General features: G+C 50.0%; 3 protein-coding genes across 4 annotated transcripts; 1 reads left to right on the top strand and 2 right to left on the bottom strand.

Annotated features, from left to right (window-relative positions):
* Positions 1–2187: 2187 nt before the first annotated feature.
* On the top strand, positions 2188–9068 carry LOC27208148. The gene is made up of 15 exons (XM_016183761.3): positions 2188–2414; positions 2476–2600; positions 2670–2880; positions 2934–3066; positions 3122–3255; positions 3314–3940; positions 4007–4208; positions 4262–4641; positions 4696–5252; positions 5325–5624; positions 5684–6295; positions 6353–7402; positions 7465–8423; positions 8488–8869; positions 8927–9068. The coding sequence occupies exons 1-15, from the start codon at positions 2270–2272 to the stop codon at positions 8978–8980; spliced, it is 5871 nt and encodes a 1956-aa protein (XP_016022971.1). The 5' UTR covers positions 2188–2269; the 3' UTR covers positions 8981–9068.
* Positions 8992–9915, bottom strand: LOC6739191 (peptidyl-prolyl cis-trans isomerase, rhodopsin-specific isozyme). Its single transcript, XM_016169025.3, has 2 exons — positions 9406–9915; positions 8992–9290 (listed from the first exon to the last, which is right to left on the bottom strand). The coding sequence occupies exons 1-2, from the start codon at positions 9913–9915 to the stop codon at positions 9087–9089; spliced, it is 714 nt and encodes a 237-aa protein (XP_016022970.1). The 3' UTR covers positions 8992–9086.
* Positions 9404–16829, bottom strand: LOC6730510 (serine/threonine-protein phosphatase 1 regulatory subunit 10). 2 transcript variants are annotated; one of them, XM_016179342.3, is made up of 6 exons: positions 16707–16829; positions 15693–15927; positions 15516–15613; positions 15174–15448; positions 13709–15034; positions 9404–12207 (listed from the first exon to the last, which is right to left on the bottom strand). In XM_016179342.3, exons 2-6 carry the CDS (start codon positions 15783–15785, stop codon positions 10505–10507), a joined length of 3495 nt encoding a protein of 1164 aa, XP_016022968.1. In that variant the 5' UTR covers positions 15786–15927; positions 16707–16829; the 3' UTR covers positions 9404–10504. The 2 variants fall into 2 exon arrangements, with proteins under 2 accessions (XP_016022968.1, XP_016022969.1); XM_016179343.3 differs by lacking the exon at positions 16707–16829 and adding an exon at positions 15994–16671.
* Between the last annotated feature and the right edge of the window lie 168 nt (positions 16830–16997).

The raw sequence follows: 16997 nt of genomic DNA, 5'->3' as shown, positions 1-16997 counted from the left end.
TTTTGGCAAGCCATCCTCGATGCTCTGGTCACATCCTCCTCTGCTCGAGTGCCATTCCAAGGCGGAATTAATGCAAAATTATGTGCCACGTAAACTAATTTTTATAAGGGCTACTGGCCTACGATTTACGAGGCTTCGCACTTGCCGCAATCCTTTCATAACATTCGGCGACCATTTTATTGCCCCGTTTGCTGCCACTTAGGAGTGGGGCGAGAAAAAACCCAAAAAATACCGCGTGGCGCATTAAAATGTTGCCCCAAGCCCCCAACTCCATGTCCTCCAATCCACTGGACACTCCAAGAAATTCAAGTTAAATCATTGAGCATGCATTTCTCACATTTTAGATTCGTCTCAAAGGGTATTTATACTTTAGCTTCTTAAATATGATTCTAAACTGTATGGGAATGAGCCCAGAAATAGGTATGAATTTCTCCAAGTGTAGCTGTTGTTGTTCAAGTTGAAATTTATATTAGGCCAACAAAGTCGCCCTGGAGAAAAGCAGGGAGTGGTGAGGGGGAATAGGGATGCCTTTGGCGATGGCGCCTGCTCTCAAGTGCTCATAAATTCACGAAAATTTCACAGCCGCCGACGGACCAACAAAATAAAAAGCGTCCTGCATGGTGGAGGGGGGTTGGGGTGGTAGGGCGTTTGCGGGGGAGTGGCGTCAGCTGTTGCAGCCCTTGGCCAGAAAACCCACCCCTCGGTTTTCCATTTTCAGCACACACTCGACTTTGGTTTGGCAACATAAATTGTTAAAGAATTGCCACTTTACAGTCGTAAGGAGCACATAAGCCGGACAAATAAAACCCCTTTTCCCAGGGCCCCAGATCCTTGAGGTGGTGGTCCTTGGCCGCTGGACAGCGGGGATGCAGTGGAGCAATCAGTCGCAGACCTCGGATTGGATGTCATAAAAATGCCATCCACGGAAGGGGAGCACTTAAAGCTGCGTTGGCGTCGGTTCTTTGTCATCATTATGGCATCCAATTTGTACTCAATAAAGGAGCCAACTGAACCATGATGAGAGCGATGTCCTGCCACTGAGTCCTGCCAATTGTTTTCCATCAAAGTAGCATGTCACGGGAATGAGCTACGGACCACGGACCCCGGACCGCATGCCAATCCACCGAAGGCTGCTGCAATTTTCGGCCATCCCGATGGTCATGTGTTGTGGGCTATCTTCTGTGCGTCCAAAGTCGGTGGCTCGAGGTCCTGGCATCTGAAGTGCCGTGATTTATAAGCGCTTTGCCGGCGATAACACAAGTGGGCTGGACCAACCAGGCAGTGCAGAGCACACATGCAAATTTCGCATTCCACATCCACAGGACCTTCTTTCAATTTTCTTTGTCCGGTTTTGCGGTCGCTTGGCTTTCCGGCAAATTTTTATCTCAAGTTTCGGGGCCCCGTTGACAATAAAAATGGCAATAGGATGGCGGAGGCCATCGCAACCGCACAACTGCCCTTCCTGCTCGCCCATATCATTAATTTTGCACAAAAGGACGAAATGTCCTTTTGCCAAGTGCAGAATCGGGCACAGACGGCGGTATCCTTCGAACGGACCAGCAAATAAATAAGGCAAACAGCCGGACTTTGTTGTGCATTGGCAGCTTTTGCGGTTGGCATTGCTTCGGTTTTGCACGTTGAAAAGTAGGGTTTACTAGGAACTAACTTTTACAAGTACCTTGAAATATATTTAGGAATTTTTCCACACAAATTTATTTGTAAAAAAATAGTAATTTCATCTTCAAAGTTAGCTAATCTACGACTATTTCTTGCCATTTTCTTGCAAGACTTCACCTATATTTTCTCTCTGTGCATTTGGGCTTTTCGATGAAACTGTGGTTGAGGTCAAGCAAAAAGAAGAGGCTGCAACACGTTCGACATTTTGTGGTGCTCACGCTGCGTTGGGTTTCCAAATTGAAATTGTTTTGCCAAAACAGCAGCCCCAGAAAAGCGACTACAGCCAGAGGACCACTGATTAGGAGGTATATAGATGTAATAATAAAAATGAATACAAAGAGAGCCCAGCAAATTCGAGTCCAACCGCATTTCTACTTAATTAAGAACAGAAAAAATCAACTAAAACGCCTCTTGCACTGCTTGCATGAAATTTCAAATGCTAAACCGTTTCGCTGTGGTGAGTTGTGACCCGAAGTGCTGCCACCCTGTTGAAAAAACATCAGAGACTCACTGCGGTGAATTTCTATCAAGTTAAAACGAAACTATATTTTATGACAATCTTTGAGTTTTAGGGGACACACTACATGCCAGAATGTCCGATTCGGAATCGAATCCCGCGCAGGAGCCCGCTCGTCCAGCCCCAAACGCTGGAAAACCCGCCAAGGAGCGGCAAGCAAAGCCGCCAGTACGATATAGCAAAGCGAAGCGCCAGTTTCAATGCTGCGTGGCCAAGGAATGTAAGATTACAGACCATAGGTACTGGCTATATCAATGCCCTCCTCTTTCGCCCTCGCGCAGACTACAGTGAGTACTCCAACATGGTGGACACGCTGCACATAACGCCACGGATGATGATACACAACAAGTGCTTCAGGGTCAACAGCACCTACGGCCTGACCCTCAATATCAAGAACACCGGACTGGTGAGTGTGTTGTAAACAGTGAATCACATTCCAATTATCCATTCTCACTCTAATGGAACTGGCCCGCAGTTTCCCCGCTTGGTCAACGTAACCACCGACAGTCCGGAAGACACTTCTGTTTCGATACCGGAACTGGACCTGCATCGTTACCTGAACACTGACGAGTCGCTGGAAGTAAAGATCTGGATCAGGGCCTCCTCCAAGCGGGACATCAATCGCAGACGCCACATCCTGGTGGAGTGCTTTCACCCCAACATCATCTTCCAAGTGCCCATAGTTGGTAAGCTCGTCTGGTCGCCATGATTCCAATCCCATTGCCGTACTCTTCCTCAGTACTCGATAAGCTGGAAAGTCCCTCGATTAGCGACACAATCACCTTTCCGAACTGCGTGCCCGGCAACAAGACGCACTATGAGATGATCATCTACAACCCCACCAAAGATCTTGTCCGAGTGCGGTACAGAAAGTAAGTTGTGCATTCATGTGACATGTGACAAGTCCAGCTCAGGATCATGTTACAGCACCAATCGGGGCCTGCAGATCAGTAACAACAAGGACATCCTGCCGCCGAAGGATTACGGCAAGCTCCTGCTCGTTATCCAACCGAAAAAGCTGAATGTCTACAGGGGTTTCTTCAACATTAAGTTCGGCGTGTGTAAGTATTCCCAAATCCTTCACATCCGGCTGTGTGCTGAAATCGCATCCCATTGCAGTGCCCCCCAAGCCGGTGATGTTCTTCTTCACGCCCAAGTCCATGGGTGTGCACCTGAGCATCGGCAGCGTGGTTTTCGGCATGACCAAGTTTTCACGAGAAGATGTGCGCACGGTAACCGTGTGCAACGAGACCCCCCACGAAGTCTTCGTCGCCGGCAAGTTCTACTCCGAGCCGTTAGGGGTGAGCGATAGCCAGGACATGGAAGGCACTCTCTCCAACAAACTGATCGACGATGCCGTCAGCATGCACAGCGTGCTGCTGTACGACTTCGAGGAGAACACGAGTATCCAGAACGTCCAGATCGATGCAGATGCGGCCAAGCACTTCGACTTCGACTTGCCGGCCAGGATTGGGTCCGCGTCTTCCGCTGAAATCCGATTGATTTTCCGCCCGAGCTACAATCCAGAAAACCCATTTTCGGACGACGTGGAGCCCCCATACTTCCAGCGCAGTCGAGCCACCTTTTGCTTCACTGACGCCCAGGAGTGCATCGAATCGCACAACGTCATCCTCTCTGGATCAATCGGCGGCGTTGACATGGAGTTCCATCCGAAGACCATTGACTTCCGGAAGATCTACCTGGGCGAAGAGCACTGCGCCCAGATCAAGGTCCTCAATGTTGATGGTGATACTAGAGCTACTGGGCTATGACCTCTGCCCACTAATACATGATATCAACTTATGTCCACAGATGTGCCCGCCAAAGTTGTGTACACTGATTGCTCGGATCCCGATGGGTCCGGAATTCGCATCACGCCAGCAGAGGGATTCTTTCTGGAGCCGTGCACACGCGGAATCTTCAACCTGTCCTTTTACACGCTGCTGCCCTCCCGGTTCACCAATACTTTGCGCTTCAAGGTGCAGAATGGAGCCCACTACAAGATCTCACTGAAGTAACTACCAGTGTAATGAAAGTGTAGCCCCTAATCTCACGAATCTTCACCAGAGGCGCCGGACAGCCGGTGCAGCTGCGCACCTTCCCCCAGCTGGTGGAGTTCGGAAGCATTCCGATTGCGGTGCCCCAGAAGCGGTACATGCTGCTCATGAATCCGCTGGCAGTGCCCATTACGCTCCAGGTGAAGGCCACGGAAGATGGCGAGGAAACGCCGCTGGTCCTTAACATTCGCAGCGCCACGGATATGCTGCCCGTAACTGTGCGGGATCCCATACGGCATCTGCAGCAGGTGCACGAGGATCTGCAGAGCCAGCAGCTGGAGGAACATAAGGAAATCCACCTCACCATCACCGAGCCGGAACTGCTGTCTGTGAACTCCGTGAAGTCGACCGATTCCGTCTACAGTTCGGAGTTTGAGGAGGAAGTGATGGGTAAGCCTTGGGATTGGGATTTTAAAGGGTTGTTGCTACATACTTTCCACATAGAACCCATTCCGCAAATGGCCGCCCATCTGCTGACCAGCCTGAAGAAGCAGAAGATCTTCGAAAAGTCGGAGACCGATCGCCGAGTGATCCAAGAGGCGCTGATGGGTCTGCTGAGCTCCAAGTACTTCTCCGTGTTCACCAAGCACAACAACTACATATTCATGGACTGGAACGCCCTCCCCAGCGATCCACGTGAAGTGTTCTGTGACAATGAGATAATCTACCTGCGTCCAAACACCGGGCGCAGCATCACCATCCTATTGGTGCCCAACAAGGTTGGCTACTTCCACCGATCGCTGTCCGTGCGGATTTGTCCCGTCGTCGCCAACCCTTCCTTGGAATCCAGCGATGATCACCCCATTATGAAGACTATGATCAAGTCGGAGTTCCTCTGCTCGAAGCTCTGGTTTGAGTACAACTGCGTTGTGCCCGATATAGTTTGGTCCAACATGGTTGACCTCTCCAACCGAGTCATTTACGCTGGCGAGGACTACGACTTTGAGATGAACTTTGCCAACCGATCTACCATAGGGGCCTTTCTTCACTTTGACGTGGTTGTAAGTCATGGATAACCCCGAATGGAAAGTGCTCCTGTAAACAGCTGACTAACTACACCTTTTCCTCCACAGCCCAACGACATGACCTTTCGCGACGGCATTTGGAAGTTCTTCATCGACGGCGGATCGGAAGTCACTGCCAAGTGCGCGGTCACCTTCCGCTCGTTGGGCAGCACCAGGCTATCGGGTCTGGTCAGTATCGTGGGCGCCAAACGACCCTACGCCTTCCACCTGTTCGCCAACGTTTTGCCCTCCGAGATTCGGATTACTCCGATGTACGTGCACCAGCGCCTGCAGGTCTACGAGAAAAGCGTGGTGCACTTCTATATCGACAACTACACGCCCACGCTCACGAAGCTCAGCATGCGGCTGGTAAGGGTACTTGGATGTATTTACTCCACAACTGACTTCCCTTCCAATTTCGCTGTTAGAAAGACATAGAATTCCAGTATCTGACGTCGAGGGGAGGAGCCCTGGCGTCCACGGGACAGAGCATGTACACCACCCTGGTGTCGGTGTTCACCGATCCCGACTTGTACCAGAACACTCTGTACATCGACCTTCAGTTCGACAATGTGATGATGCTGCCCATCACGTTTCTGGTGGAGGGCGTGCCCCTCTACTTTGAGCCCGATATCCGCAATGGATTCGATGCTGGATTGCTGTACACCGACACCAAGGAGCAGTTCCAGGAGAGCATTTACCACCACCGCTTTCCAGTACGAGTGATCAACAAGGGTGGTCGCGCTTACCGCGTCCTGATCATACGGCTAAATTCCTACGGACCGGAGGCCAATGTCACATCGGGCTGTGCCACCAACGCCCTAACATCCCGATTCGACATGGAACCGAAGAACATCTACTTGTCGCCCAGTTGCGAGAGTCAGCTGGACATCCTGGCCAGCTCGTACGTGGAGGGCCACGCCACCGGCGACTTCCTGCTGCAGGTCATCGACCAAAAGTACCCGCAACGCAAGCACATCATAAGGATAAGGACTTCCGCCGACTTTGTGGACTGTCAACTGCATTGGATCCCAAAGCAGGTTAGCATTTGATTGGGATTGCTATATGGTTTAATTTATTATTATTTATAACCCAAGCTGAACTTTAACTACAAGCGCTGTGAGCCACTGAAGGAACGATCCTATGTGGAAACGCCAGTACTGTTTAATCCCTGTTCGTTGCCTATCGCTGAGGTTACGCTCCAGGTGGCCGGTCCTTTCAGAATAAAGGAGTTCTACGAAGACACCTACGAAAAAGAGATTAGGATTAGCATGAATGACTTGGAGCGAAAAGAGATCTTTGTGATTCTCAACAGAGGCGGCCTGAAGAACCAATACTGCCGCCAAATCGAAGGAAGGATCGGGGTTATGGCGCTGGGAAAGCAGCTCAAGTCCCTTCCCCTCCGGCTGGCCATAATGGTGCCGGATGTGGTGATCCTGCAACCTGATCTCGTCCTCTTCGATCGCGGCGTGGCCTACGACAGCATCATTAATCTGGTCAACCAGGGCTGTATGCCAGCCGAATTCAAGTGGAAGAGGATGGAGACCACCGAGGTGTACATAGGCGACGAGGACGACCCGGATGGCATTGCTGGCGAAATTCTCTCCGAGATTCTGCGGATGCTGGAGTACGACTTCAGCTGCGAGGACCAGCCAAATATGACAAAGAGATACCAGGAGTGTCGCTGCCAGTTTCGCCGATTTGAGGAGGAAGGCGATTTTATTCTGGATCTCCTGGGCGACATCATCAACGATATGGACTTGAGGCACAAGCCATTGCTATTCCCGCCAAAGGATCCCCCCGACGACCTGGAGGACCGCGATCAGAGCTCGACAAGTGTGGTGCGGGAAACCATCTCGGACATTCTTGATCGCTTGCACATCGACTCCAGTGATCAGTGGTCGGAGCCATCCTCGGAGTACTGCTTCTCCAGTCGCTTCATCTATTTCTACGAGAAGAGAGGCGTCGTCGAGCACATGGACATGGAGTGCAAGCTCCATCTGCCGCACATCCGGCGGAACCACGAGATGCGGGCCGTCTTCGAGTTGGTCATTCTGGGCGGACGTACTCAGCGATTCACCGTAACGCTGGTAAATCTTCCGCAGAAGATAAAGTTCCACAAGGAGAGCGTCTACATGGGCATTAAGGTGGGTATATTAACTATTGGAACCCTTTAGATAATATGTCACTACATAAATCTATATACTAGCCCTGGTACGAGACTTTCGATACCACGCTGCGAGTCAACAACTTGAGCAGGTATCCGCTCCAGTTGGTTATCGTCGAGGTGAAGTCCCCGGGCAAGGAGCAGGCCCACGAGAAGCGTCTGGTGGACGGCTTCTGCAAGCTGGTGACCAGCGATATTATGCAGCTGGAGCCACTTGGAGCGAGTCAGATACGTGTGAAGGGCATCCTCGGTTTCAGCGAGAGCTTCCGCCATTCCTTCGGAGCGATGATCAACAACAGCGACTCCAGCTACTTCCACCTGAGGGGCCAAGGCGTGTTGCCCATGCTGGAAGTGGCCTCTCCACTGCCCTCTGCGCCTATGGATCCCTTGGAGGTGGAGGAGGAGTACCGGTTGCTGCAGAAGATTTACCACTACGAGATCTTTCGCTCCATCACGGAGGTCGATGAAGAACCGAAAGGCGCAGGAGGCGAGGAGGAGAACCAAGTGGAGGAAAAACCATCCATCACCGAGGATTTCTCTTTGCTCTCCGCCAGCGAGTCCGAAATGTCCTCCGAGCGGAAGGAAGCGCACGACTTTCAACTGTTCCGCATGGTCCACACCTACGTGATGGTGAACAACAACCAGGAGCTGCCCCATGCCACCGTCCTGAGGCAACTGATCCTGGCGGAGCGTTACCTAAAGCGACTCCGCACACAGCAGGAGTTGTACAAGCTGCACCAGCAGGTCCATCAAACCTACCAAAAGATGCACAACTCGCCGGGAGTCAAACAGTCGGCGATGGTGAAGCACTTCACCGTCCAACCCATTCCGTGCGAGCAGCACGGCTACGTCCTTGACCTGGGTTCCATGGCCAGGAACTCCGTGCGGCGCTTCCAGCTCAAGCTGCACTTCTTCGGACCCGGCAAACTCATTGCAGCAGCACGCACGGCCGTCAGGATTCCGGGCTTATACGTGGACTTCAACGTCACGGATGCCAAGCAGTAAGTGGTATAATCTGATGCATTTTAATTTAGAAGAAACTCGAATAATAACAATATCCCCTAGCTCCGACAAAAAGTTCTCCTTCTGGGCTGAGAAGTGCACGGCACTGGAGTATTTCAAGAAGAAGTACAGAAATATGATGGAGCGACTGATGGACGCTGAGCAGGATCCCAAGGTGAAGCACGCCCACTCCTTTGACCTGGACACAATGGTCCAGCACCAGCGGGATCTGGCGCCCAAGGACCGACGCCTAATCGAGGAGTACTACAACAGCCTGAACCGGTCTGTTTATCCAGACCACAAGCACCACTTCACGCTGGCCAAGATCTTCTCGGGCTGCTTGTCCAACTATTCCGGAGTGGACGTGACCATGGTTGGGCTCTTTAAGCCGGAGTCGCGGTTCTACAAGAAGGACCAGCACGTGGAGGACTACCTCTTCATCGATGTGAGTTACTCTGACATAAGCTGAGCTAATCCTTTAATGCTGAGACGTATCCCACAGTTGCACATGGGACCGACTCTTCCCATCCTACTGAAGGCCGTGCTCGTGTCCTAGCGAAGTCCTCCAGTTTTGTATGCATTTATTGTGGGTTTCATTCGGAGTGGATGGGGGGGGGCTTCTTAGTCTTATGTGCAGTAATAAAGCTTATACTCTAAAGTCCTCAGCAGTACATGTTGAGCTGGCGGAAGAAGTAGTGGAAGATGAGCAGAACGCAGAAGGAGCTGGTCACGGGCAGACCAGCCGCCTTGATCCATCCGAGTATGTTGAAGTCGTCCGGGTAGAACTCGAACTGCTCCGTGGGGATCTCGCCGCAGTTGGAGATCACCACGGGTTCCACAGGGAAGTCATCCGTATCGGTTTTTACCTGGAACGGAAAATGGGTCAGAAAAAGTTTGTTTCATTTCTGTGTGGTTAAGCGTTTTAGCCACCATTGTGGTCCCGGTTTGCTTGAATCTAACCAGTTTGTTTCGAATACTCACATCCTCAATGGCATAGATGGTGTCCATTCCCTCCAGCACCTTGCCGAATACGGTGTGCTTTCCGTCCAGCCACTTGGCGCCCACGGTGGTCACATAAAACTGGCAGCCATTGGTGTCCGGACCCCGATTGGCCATGCCCAAGTAACCGGGTCTGTTGTGCTCCACCGCCAGAGCCTTGTCCTCGTCCGGAAAGTAGTCTCCATAGATGCTAATGGAGCCAGTTCCGTCGCCGTTCAGGATGTCGCCGCCTTGGACGAGGAAGCGGTCCACCACGCGATGGAATCGCGAGCCCACGTAGCTGGTCCCGTTGATGCCGCGCAAGCAAATGTGCCGGAAGTTGGCCACCGTCTTGGGTGCCAGCTTCCCGAAGAGTCCAAACGTGATCCTGCCCACCGGCTTCTTGTTGTGCTTCACATCCATGTAGATCCGCGACGTCACCGTGAAGCTCAGACCACTGGCCACGGCCAGAAAGGCGCTGCACAGGATTATCCGATTCAGCAATGACTTCATGATTTTGCGGACCGAACGCGCTGATGAAATACACGTAACTGAAACGAAGACTGGACTGTGGAAACTATACGAGTAGAAAGTGAATTCTGGGTCGCGGGCCTGGAAACGGAAGCCACAAAAGTTCCAGGTTAAGTGCAAGCACCGCATGATGATGGCATACCCCCTGAAGACATCGATTTCAGCACCCGGCAGCAAACATCTTGTGAATATACCTACTGGGCATGCCTAATGAAAATCAAAAGTATGGTTTTTAATTCTAATCCCTAAAGAAATCAACTGCATTGGCTTTGCATCATATGACTTTGTATTTAATTGTGTAAATTTGAACTTATAAATATTTAACCTTATGGTAATCTGTATAATAATAAAGTTAGCGGGGCAGGGGATTGAACCCAGATCTTAGGCTAAAAACTTAGGGATAGACTGCGTCTACACAAAAATATACCGAATACATATATACACTTAGATTAACTAGCGGCAGCTAACCTGGATACAGTCTTCATGTGGGGACTCGATTTCGGAAATCACGGCCTCCGTGCGCGTCTGAGATCTATGCAGCTGAATCTTCCGCAGAAGATTCGGGTAGGTCCTACAAGCGCTTCTTCTGCGGATGCACGTACTTGCAGTTCTTGCCCATGTTGCAGTGTCCTCGCATGAACTGCTTGCAGACGCCGGTGTTGCCATTGCCTCCTCCGCCTCCTCGATTGGGGCCAGATCCTGCTGAGCGCCAGTTGCCGCCGGAGTTCTCCTGGAAGTTGTTGCCCCCGCTGCGCCAGATGCCGCCGCCGTTGTTCTTGTTCCTGTTGTTGTTGTTCCTGGGTCCGCCCATCATTAGTCCTGGTCCCATTCCATTGGGCGGCCCGTTCATCATGGGTCCATTGGGTGGGCCGTTCATCATGGGCCCGTTGGGTCCCATCACTGGACCATTGGGTCCCATTACCGGTCCCGGCCCTGGGCCATTCATCATCATGGGCGGGTACTGATTGAATCCAGGTGGTGGGCCGTTTCCGAATGGGGGCACTGGACTTCCAAACTGATTGCCCATAAAGTTCTGCGGTGGCATGTTGTTCATGTTCATATTGTTCATATCCATTCCGGGGCCACCGGGTCCGTTCATCATGGGCGGTACACCGGGCGGTACACCGGGCGGCCCACCTCCCGGACCCATTTGGTTCTGCCAGATTTGCGGTGCTCCGTTGGGCACTTGATTTGGCATCATGTTTGGTCCGGGTGGCATTCCCGTGGGAGCAGGCATGCCTCCCATGAACGGATCGAATGGGTTTTGCATTAGGTTCGGTCCAGCTCCCAGTCCGGTCAACACATTGTCATTGAAGCCCATGTCCGATCCGCTGATATTTGCTCCGACTCCCGAGCTAGGCGCGTATTTCTTGGGCTCCGGCCACGCCAAGGCACTGTAGTCGTTGACAGCATCCGGATTCCCCGTCAAGTCATCCATGGGTATCACGGGAATGTCATGAGCAAAGTGCGGCTCCAGTTCCGCCTCCGCAGGACTGTCGGGAATCATGTCGGGCGAGAAGTACAGGGCTCTTAGAGTGGTGGCCTCCCTGTCCATCTGCACCTGGCGCTGCTTGGAGAGGTTTCCGTTCGGGTGGTCGGGCACGTTATCGACTTCGAGTAGGGGCCGCCACTCCATTTGCGGCTCCATGGTGTCGTCGAATCCGCGCCGAGCAATGGTCAGCGCGTCCCGCTCGCTGAATCGCTCCATGTTCTTCATTTCCAGGAAGGTCTGCTTCATCACATTCACTCGCTCCGAGCGGTCGACCTCGAAGTATCGTACCTGGGTGAGCTTATCCTCTGACTGCCAGGTTAGCTTCTTTTTCGGGCCCTTGCGGCGGTGCAGCGTGAGCACTCCCGGTGGTCCATCGGGTCCACAGCCAGGCCCAGGCTTCTTGGGCTCCTCGGGAAGATCTTCAGCGCTGTCAGAGGTGTTACCCGCTTCTCCGCCTTCTCCTCCTGCCGCAGCCTTCGCCTTTTGCACCTTCTGCTCGATGTCCTCCTTGACCCTCTTAAGGGGAATGTCGTCGTCATCGGCATCCGTGTCCTTGCCGGGTGACCCGGAGCGCGCATCATCGTTTTCCTTGCTGCTGTCGTCCGACTTCTCCTCGCTCTTCGACTCGTCCAGAGTATCCTGGTAGAACTTGAGCGGCGCCAGTGGCGCGTCCTTGTCCGTGGGCGATGTTGCAGACGTCCGCTTGCGCTTCACCACCTTCTTGGGTTCGATGGAGGCGGCCAGGGCGTCCGAGAACAGGTTGGTCTCCACCAGGGTTTGAACTGGAAAAATGAGGGTAAAGTAAGTAATCGCTCCAGTAATTGGTTTGGTTAAGAAATTGATTAAGTGGCCTTCGTTGAATGGCCCATTGGCTTTGGTGGGTTTTGCTTTTGCTGGAAATTGGTAGAAGTAAAAAAGTTATGGAAATAACCAATCTGGTCTGGACACACACTTGTTGCGTTTCAGATTGTTTAATTTCGATAATTCATGAAATAGGGGTCCCTACTGAAATAAGCACCGAGTATATACCAAAACCTAGAACTACTAAACAATTCATCAATTTTCCCCAAAAGTGCTTTAAAAGTGTTGACTTGCATGACTTTATTAGGTATATATGTTAATTTCATACATAAATGTCATATGTTAATCAACATTTATGGCAAAATGTAATTATTAGACCTTTTGTTATTTAACTTATTTTTTGCCCGAAAAAGAGTGTTTAAGTATGCTATTGATCATCATAATTAAAATAGTTATGATCTCTCATTGCAATTGAAACTTGAGAAGTACACTTATTAAAATTGTATTGTTAAGACTACCAGTTATATACAATAGTTAAACATCTTTAAAATTTAATGCTGTGGGGCTCAATATTTATGTGAGACACCCGTCAGCACAGCGATAAGTGTCATTGGGTTTCCTCAACGCTAATCTACCCAAGGAACCCAAATGCGATCAGATTACGCGCACCGAGCAGCTTGCTGGCAAGGTGACGCATCCGCTGATGACGCACTACGGAGAGGATGTGGGTAAACTAGGGTTGCCTGCTCTAGCGAGGCGAACAATTGTGGAGACCCTCGGTGACGCACGACAGCTAAATCGAGGCCAAAGCGAAGCAGCTGGGACTCAAGCCCACGGCGGTGATCGAACCACCTACCAACTTATAGAACCGCCAGCTTAATTCAATATTTTCGTTTTAGTTTCTTTTGCGCTCAATGCGTTTTTTATTCAATAGAAAAATCGTATTTTTCTAGAGGAAACCGTATTTTATTTGTAAGTCTTTAACGTGGGCTGCTCGCCAAGTGAATCTACATACCTTATAGCTAAGCTAAGCTAAATACGTTCAAGATTTGAGGTTTGGATACTTAACATCAGGCGGCGACAACGACGACGGCATCGTCTGTGCCTCAGATTTCGTTTTCGTTCGGTCTCAGCGCATGCGCAGTGACCGGATTTCGGGATTCAACTTCATCCGCCGTCATCCGGAATCGAGGTCACACTCGGGCAGCTCGCAGTTCAAACTTGATCCGGGGATAACACCGCCACGATTGATACATTATAATGCAAGGTACCCACACTAAAAGACCCCACTTCTGCTATACAATTTAAGACCCGCCCCAAGCAAAATTAAACACCTTGAGAATGGAATGGAGATCAACAAATAATACGGCGGAGTTCGACATTCGACTCCGATCGAAAACAAAAGCAAAAGCCACCAAAGTTGTTGGGCTGTGGAAAAAATAGAGAAGAGCATTAATAGTGATTCTGGCATCTGTTGCTTACTCTTTTTGGGCGCTATCAGCTTGGCGGCTCCGGGCCTCTCCACATGTCCCGCGACGTTGTTGATGTCGATCTTGGCCTTCTTGTCGGTGGACAAATCCCTGGGCGGCGGCGATGGTCGTTTCAGTGAAGACGGCACTGACATTAGAGCGGGAGAAGTGGGAACCGCCGACGATGTGGGCTTCTTTAGGCCCTTGCGCGATGGGGGAGGCGGAGCCTCTTCCGTCAGGCCATGCGATCTGAATTTGGACTGGTACGTCTTTACAGTGGCCGTCTTTTCGGTGTCCCGGCGAATCTCTATCGAAATGGAGGCCTTGCGGGACATGATAGGAATCGATCTGGGCTTCTGTGCGTCGCTCTCCTTTGCCAAAGCTGTAGGAGATGTACCTGCAGCATTTGATGCTGCCACAGCTGGCGGAGGCATTAGCTTGTTGTCCTTGTCCTGCTTCGAGGATGAGGATGATGACGAAGTTGACGACGACGACTTGCGATCTTTGGACGAACTAGAACCAGAGCTGCTCGACGACGACGACGACGAGGAGGACTTTGAGGACTTGTGTTTATTCGAGGAAGAAGAAGACGAACCGCTGCTGCGCTCCCGGTCCTTGCTCGAGCTGGAGGAACCGGAACTAGAGCGAGCCTTGTCTTTATCGCGGTATTTATCGCTAGAACTGCGATGGGAAGAGGAGGAAGAAGAGGAGGAGCTCTTGGAAGAACTGCTCTTCGAAGAGGAGGACGACGAGGAAGAGGACGACTTATGGCTAGATGAGGACGACCTATGACTCGTTGAACTTTCCTTCTTTCTATCCTTCTCACGCTCCTTCTCGGACCGTTTACTTCTGTCGCTCTTGGAGCTCTTATGCTTCTTATTATCCACGTCCTCCCCAGACTTAACCTCCGCCGCGGAGCTACTATCATCTAAACCGGACTTTCTCCCCAGACTAGCGTCGGCTAATGAGTGGGTTGCGGAGGAGCCCTTTTCCAGGTGTTCCTCCTCGTTGTCCTTCGATGCTGTGCCAGAAACATTTTCGTCGCCACCATCTGGGTTGTCCAACAAGGGTTTCCACTTAATGGTAATGCTGTTGGAATTGCTACTGTTGGCCGCCGAGGTGATGGTATACGTCACAGGTGCTCCGGCGCTATCAGTGCTGTCTGAAGAAGAGGCAGAGTCCGGAACTGAAGCGGAGCCAGGTCCAGAAACGGATGCAGGAACCTGGGAGGCAGTAGTGGCTGCAATTTGTGGGGCAGCACCTTGGATCGTCATGCTTGTGTTTTCCGTCACAATCTTCAGCCACTGCTCTACCAATCGCTTGGCTAGAATGCGTACACCTGGAAAACGGGGTCGAGAAAAGCCAATTAGTAATCCCTAGGTAATTAAAAGCATTAAGGACAGCCCACAACATGACTCAAAAAGACTAATCAGGAGTAAGGACTACGACTAGAGTTATACTAATCAAAGAAAACTTACCTTCATTGCCGCCATCCTTGCACAGACCCTTGACCAGAATAGGTGCTGAGTTTATCTTGAGGCGATTGACATCCACGGGAGAAAGGAGCAGTAGTTCCAGGATCTCCTGCACCAGCGGCCAGTTCATCGCCCTGATGGCATCATTTAGCCAGGTGTAGACCAGCGACCAACCGCCCACCGCCATAAAGTCCCCCAATAGTTCCGTCTTTGTGGATTTCAGAATTTGTACATACACACATTTCGAGACGAGTTTTTTTGAATACTTGGCCATCAATCTGTGGGCGAAAATCTTGATATTAGCAAACGCCGATAGGTGTCGCTGGTGACAAGTGGTGAACTTACCCCGAAATGCGTTTCACCTCTACTGCACTTAAAATTCCACCATTGTTGTCCAAAAGCACCCGCAGGCACCTCAGCAATTGCAGTGGAACTATGCGAGGCTGTCGAATAAAAACATTAAATAAGTCACTTATAAATAAAGCACAACTTTTTTTTTTCATTTTCGAGCCAATAACTCACCATTTTCTTTGTTTGTGTGGAAAACAAAAAATGTATCTGGCAACGCTGAACTCCGTATGGCCGTCTCTCTTCCACACTTGTAGGTGTGACCATACGCAACGTGTGCGCGTGTGTTGGATCGTGCGTGTGTGCAGCGACACTCGCTTTTGTTGGTATGGGTGTCTTAATAGATACTAAATTTCCACTGATTACGTAATTCCATAGGAATTCGCTTTTTCAAGGACTGCAATAGTATCTAAAATAGGAGAAAACACCAGTCTGAGAACAAATTTCGCAGAATAAAATTTTGCTATATCCCTACAATTCACTTTTAAAACGAGTATAAAACAAATTCCAGCAGCAGCGCCAGAATATAATAAATGCTGTTATTTTATTTTGTCAACTCGCAGTAAACCAATAATCCCTCCGCTTGAGTGTTCTGTTTTTGTTTTGGAGCTGCAGAAAACGTGTTTTACGCGTTGCGCTTTTTCAGGCACTGATGAAATGCGGACGTGTGCTCGCGGCTATCGGTAATCGATATGCCAATGCAGCCCTGAAGGCTGTCCACTCTCAGAAAACCGAAAATGAAATATTACGACGTATTGATACGAAAACATGCGTTTGTCTGAACGTTTGTAGCACAAATGTCTCTCTACCTCGTTTTGGTTACAACCCAAGTTTGACTTTAGGTACAAACAAAATGTGAAAGTTACTCAGTTTTTCTGTTAAAGCAGGTTGGCAGCGCCTTGCCACGCACACAACAATGACGCCATTTTGATTTTCACAATTTTTCACAAAGGCGTAATTAAATCCGCAGCCAAGGGAAATGCTAGAAAATTGTCTTTTTATAGCAACTACAACAATATCGGCCACTTTATATTGATTTTTCTTTGTTTAATCCTAATTATCGGCTTTCGTTCACGTCCACGCCCCAAAATTGGACATGCGGTTGGGTCCGCACACTTAGGTCGAGCAAATCGGTAATAAGCCTTCCAGAAAATATATATTAAGTGTACAATTGTTTATCGGCCTTACAATTTGTTAAATATTTATTTGGCGACGATTTTTCTATCTCTCCGAAAACTCCTGCGTGCGCTTTGCTTAGGCTTACAAAATCGTGTGACCTTTCCTTGCTTGAAAATAAAAGTTGTTTAGAAAATACCAAAACGCATAGTCGGAATATAGTATTAATTAATACCCCTATTTTGAAAGTATAAACAATAATTATTTACACAAAAACACTTTTAATAGAAATGAAATTAGTTCTTAGTTAACAGTTTCAAAACATATCAACGGTGGATAAGAGCGAATGATATAATAAAAAAT

Source organism: Drosophila simulans, chromosome 2L, assembly GCF_016746395.2.
Source record: "Drosophila simulans strain w501 chromosome 2L, Prin_Dsim_3.1, whole genome shotgun sequence".
In the NCBI taxonomy this organism is placed as follows: Eukaryota; Metazoa; Arthropoda; class Insecta; order Diptera; family Drosophilidae; genus Drosophila; species Drosophila simulans.
The sequence above is the reverse complement of the archived record's forward strand: the minus strand, read 5'-3'. Positions and strand labels throughout refer to the sequence as shown.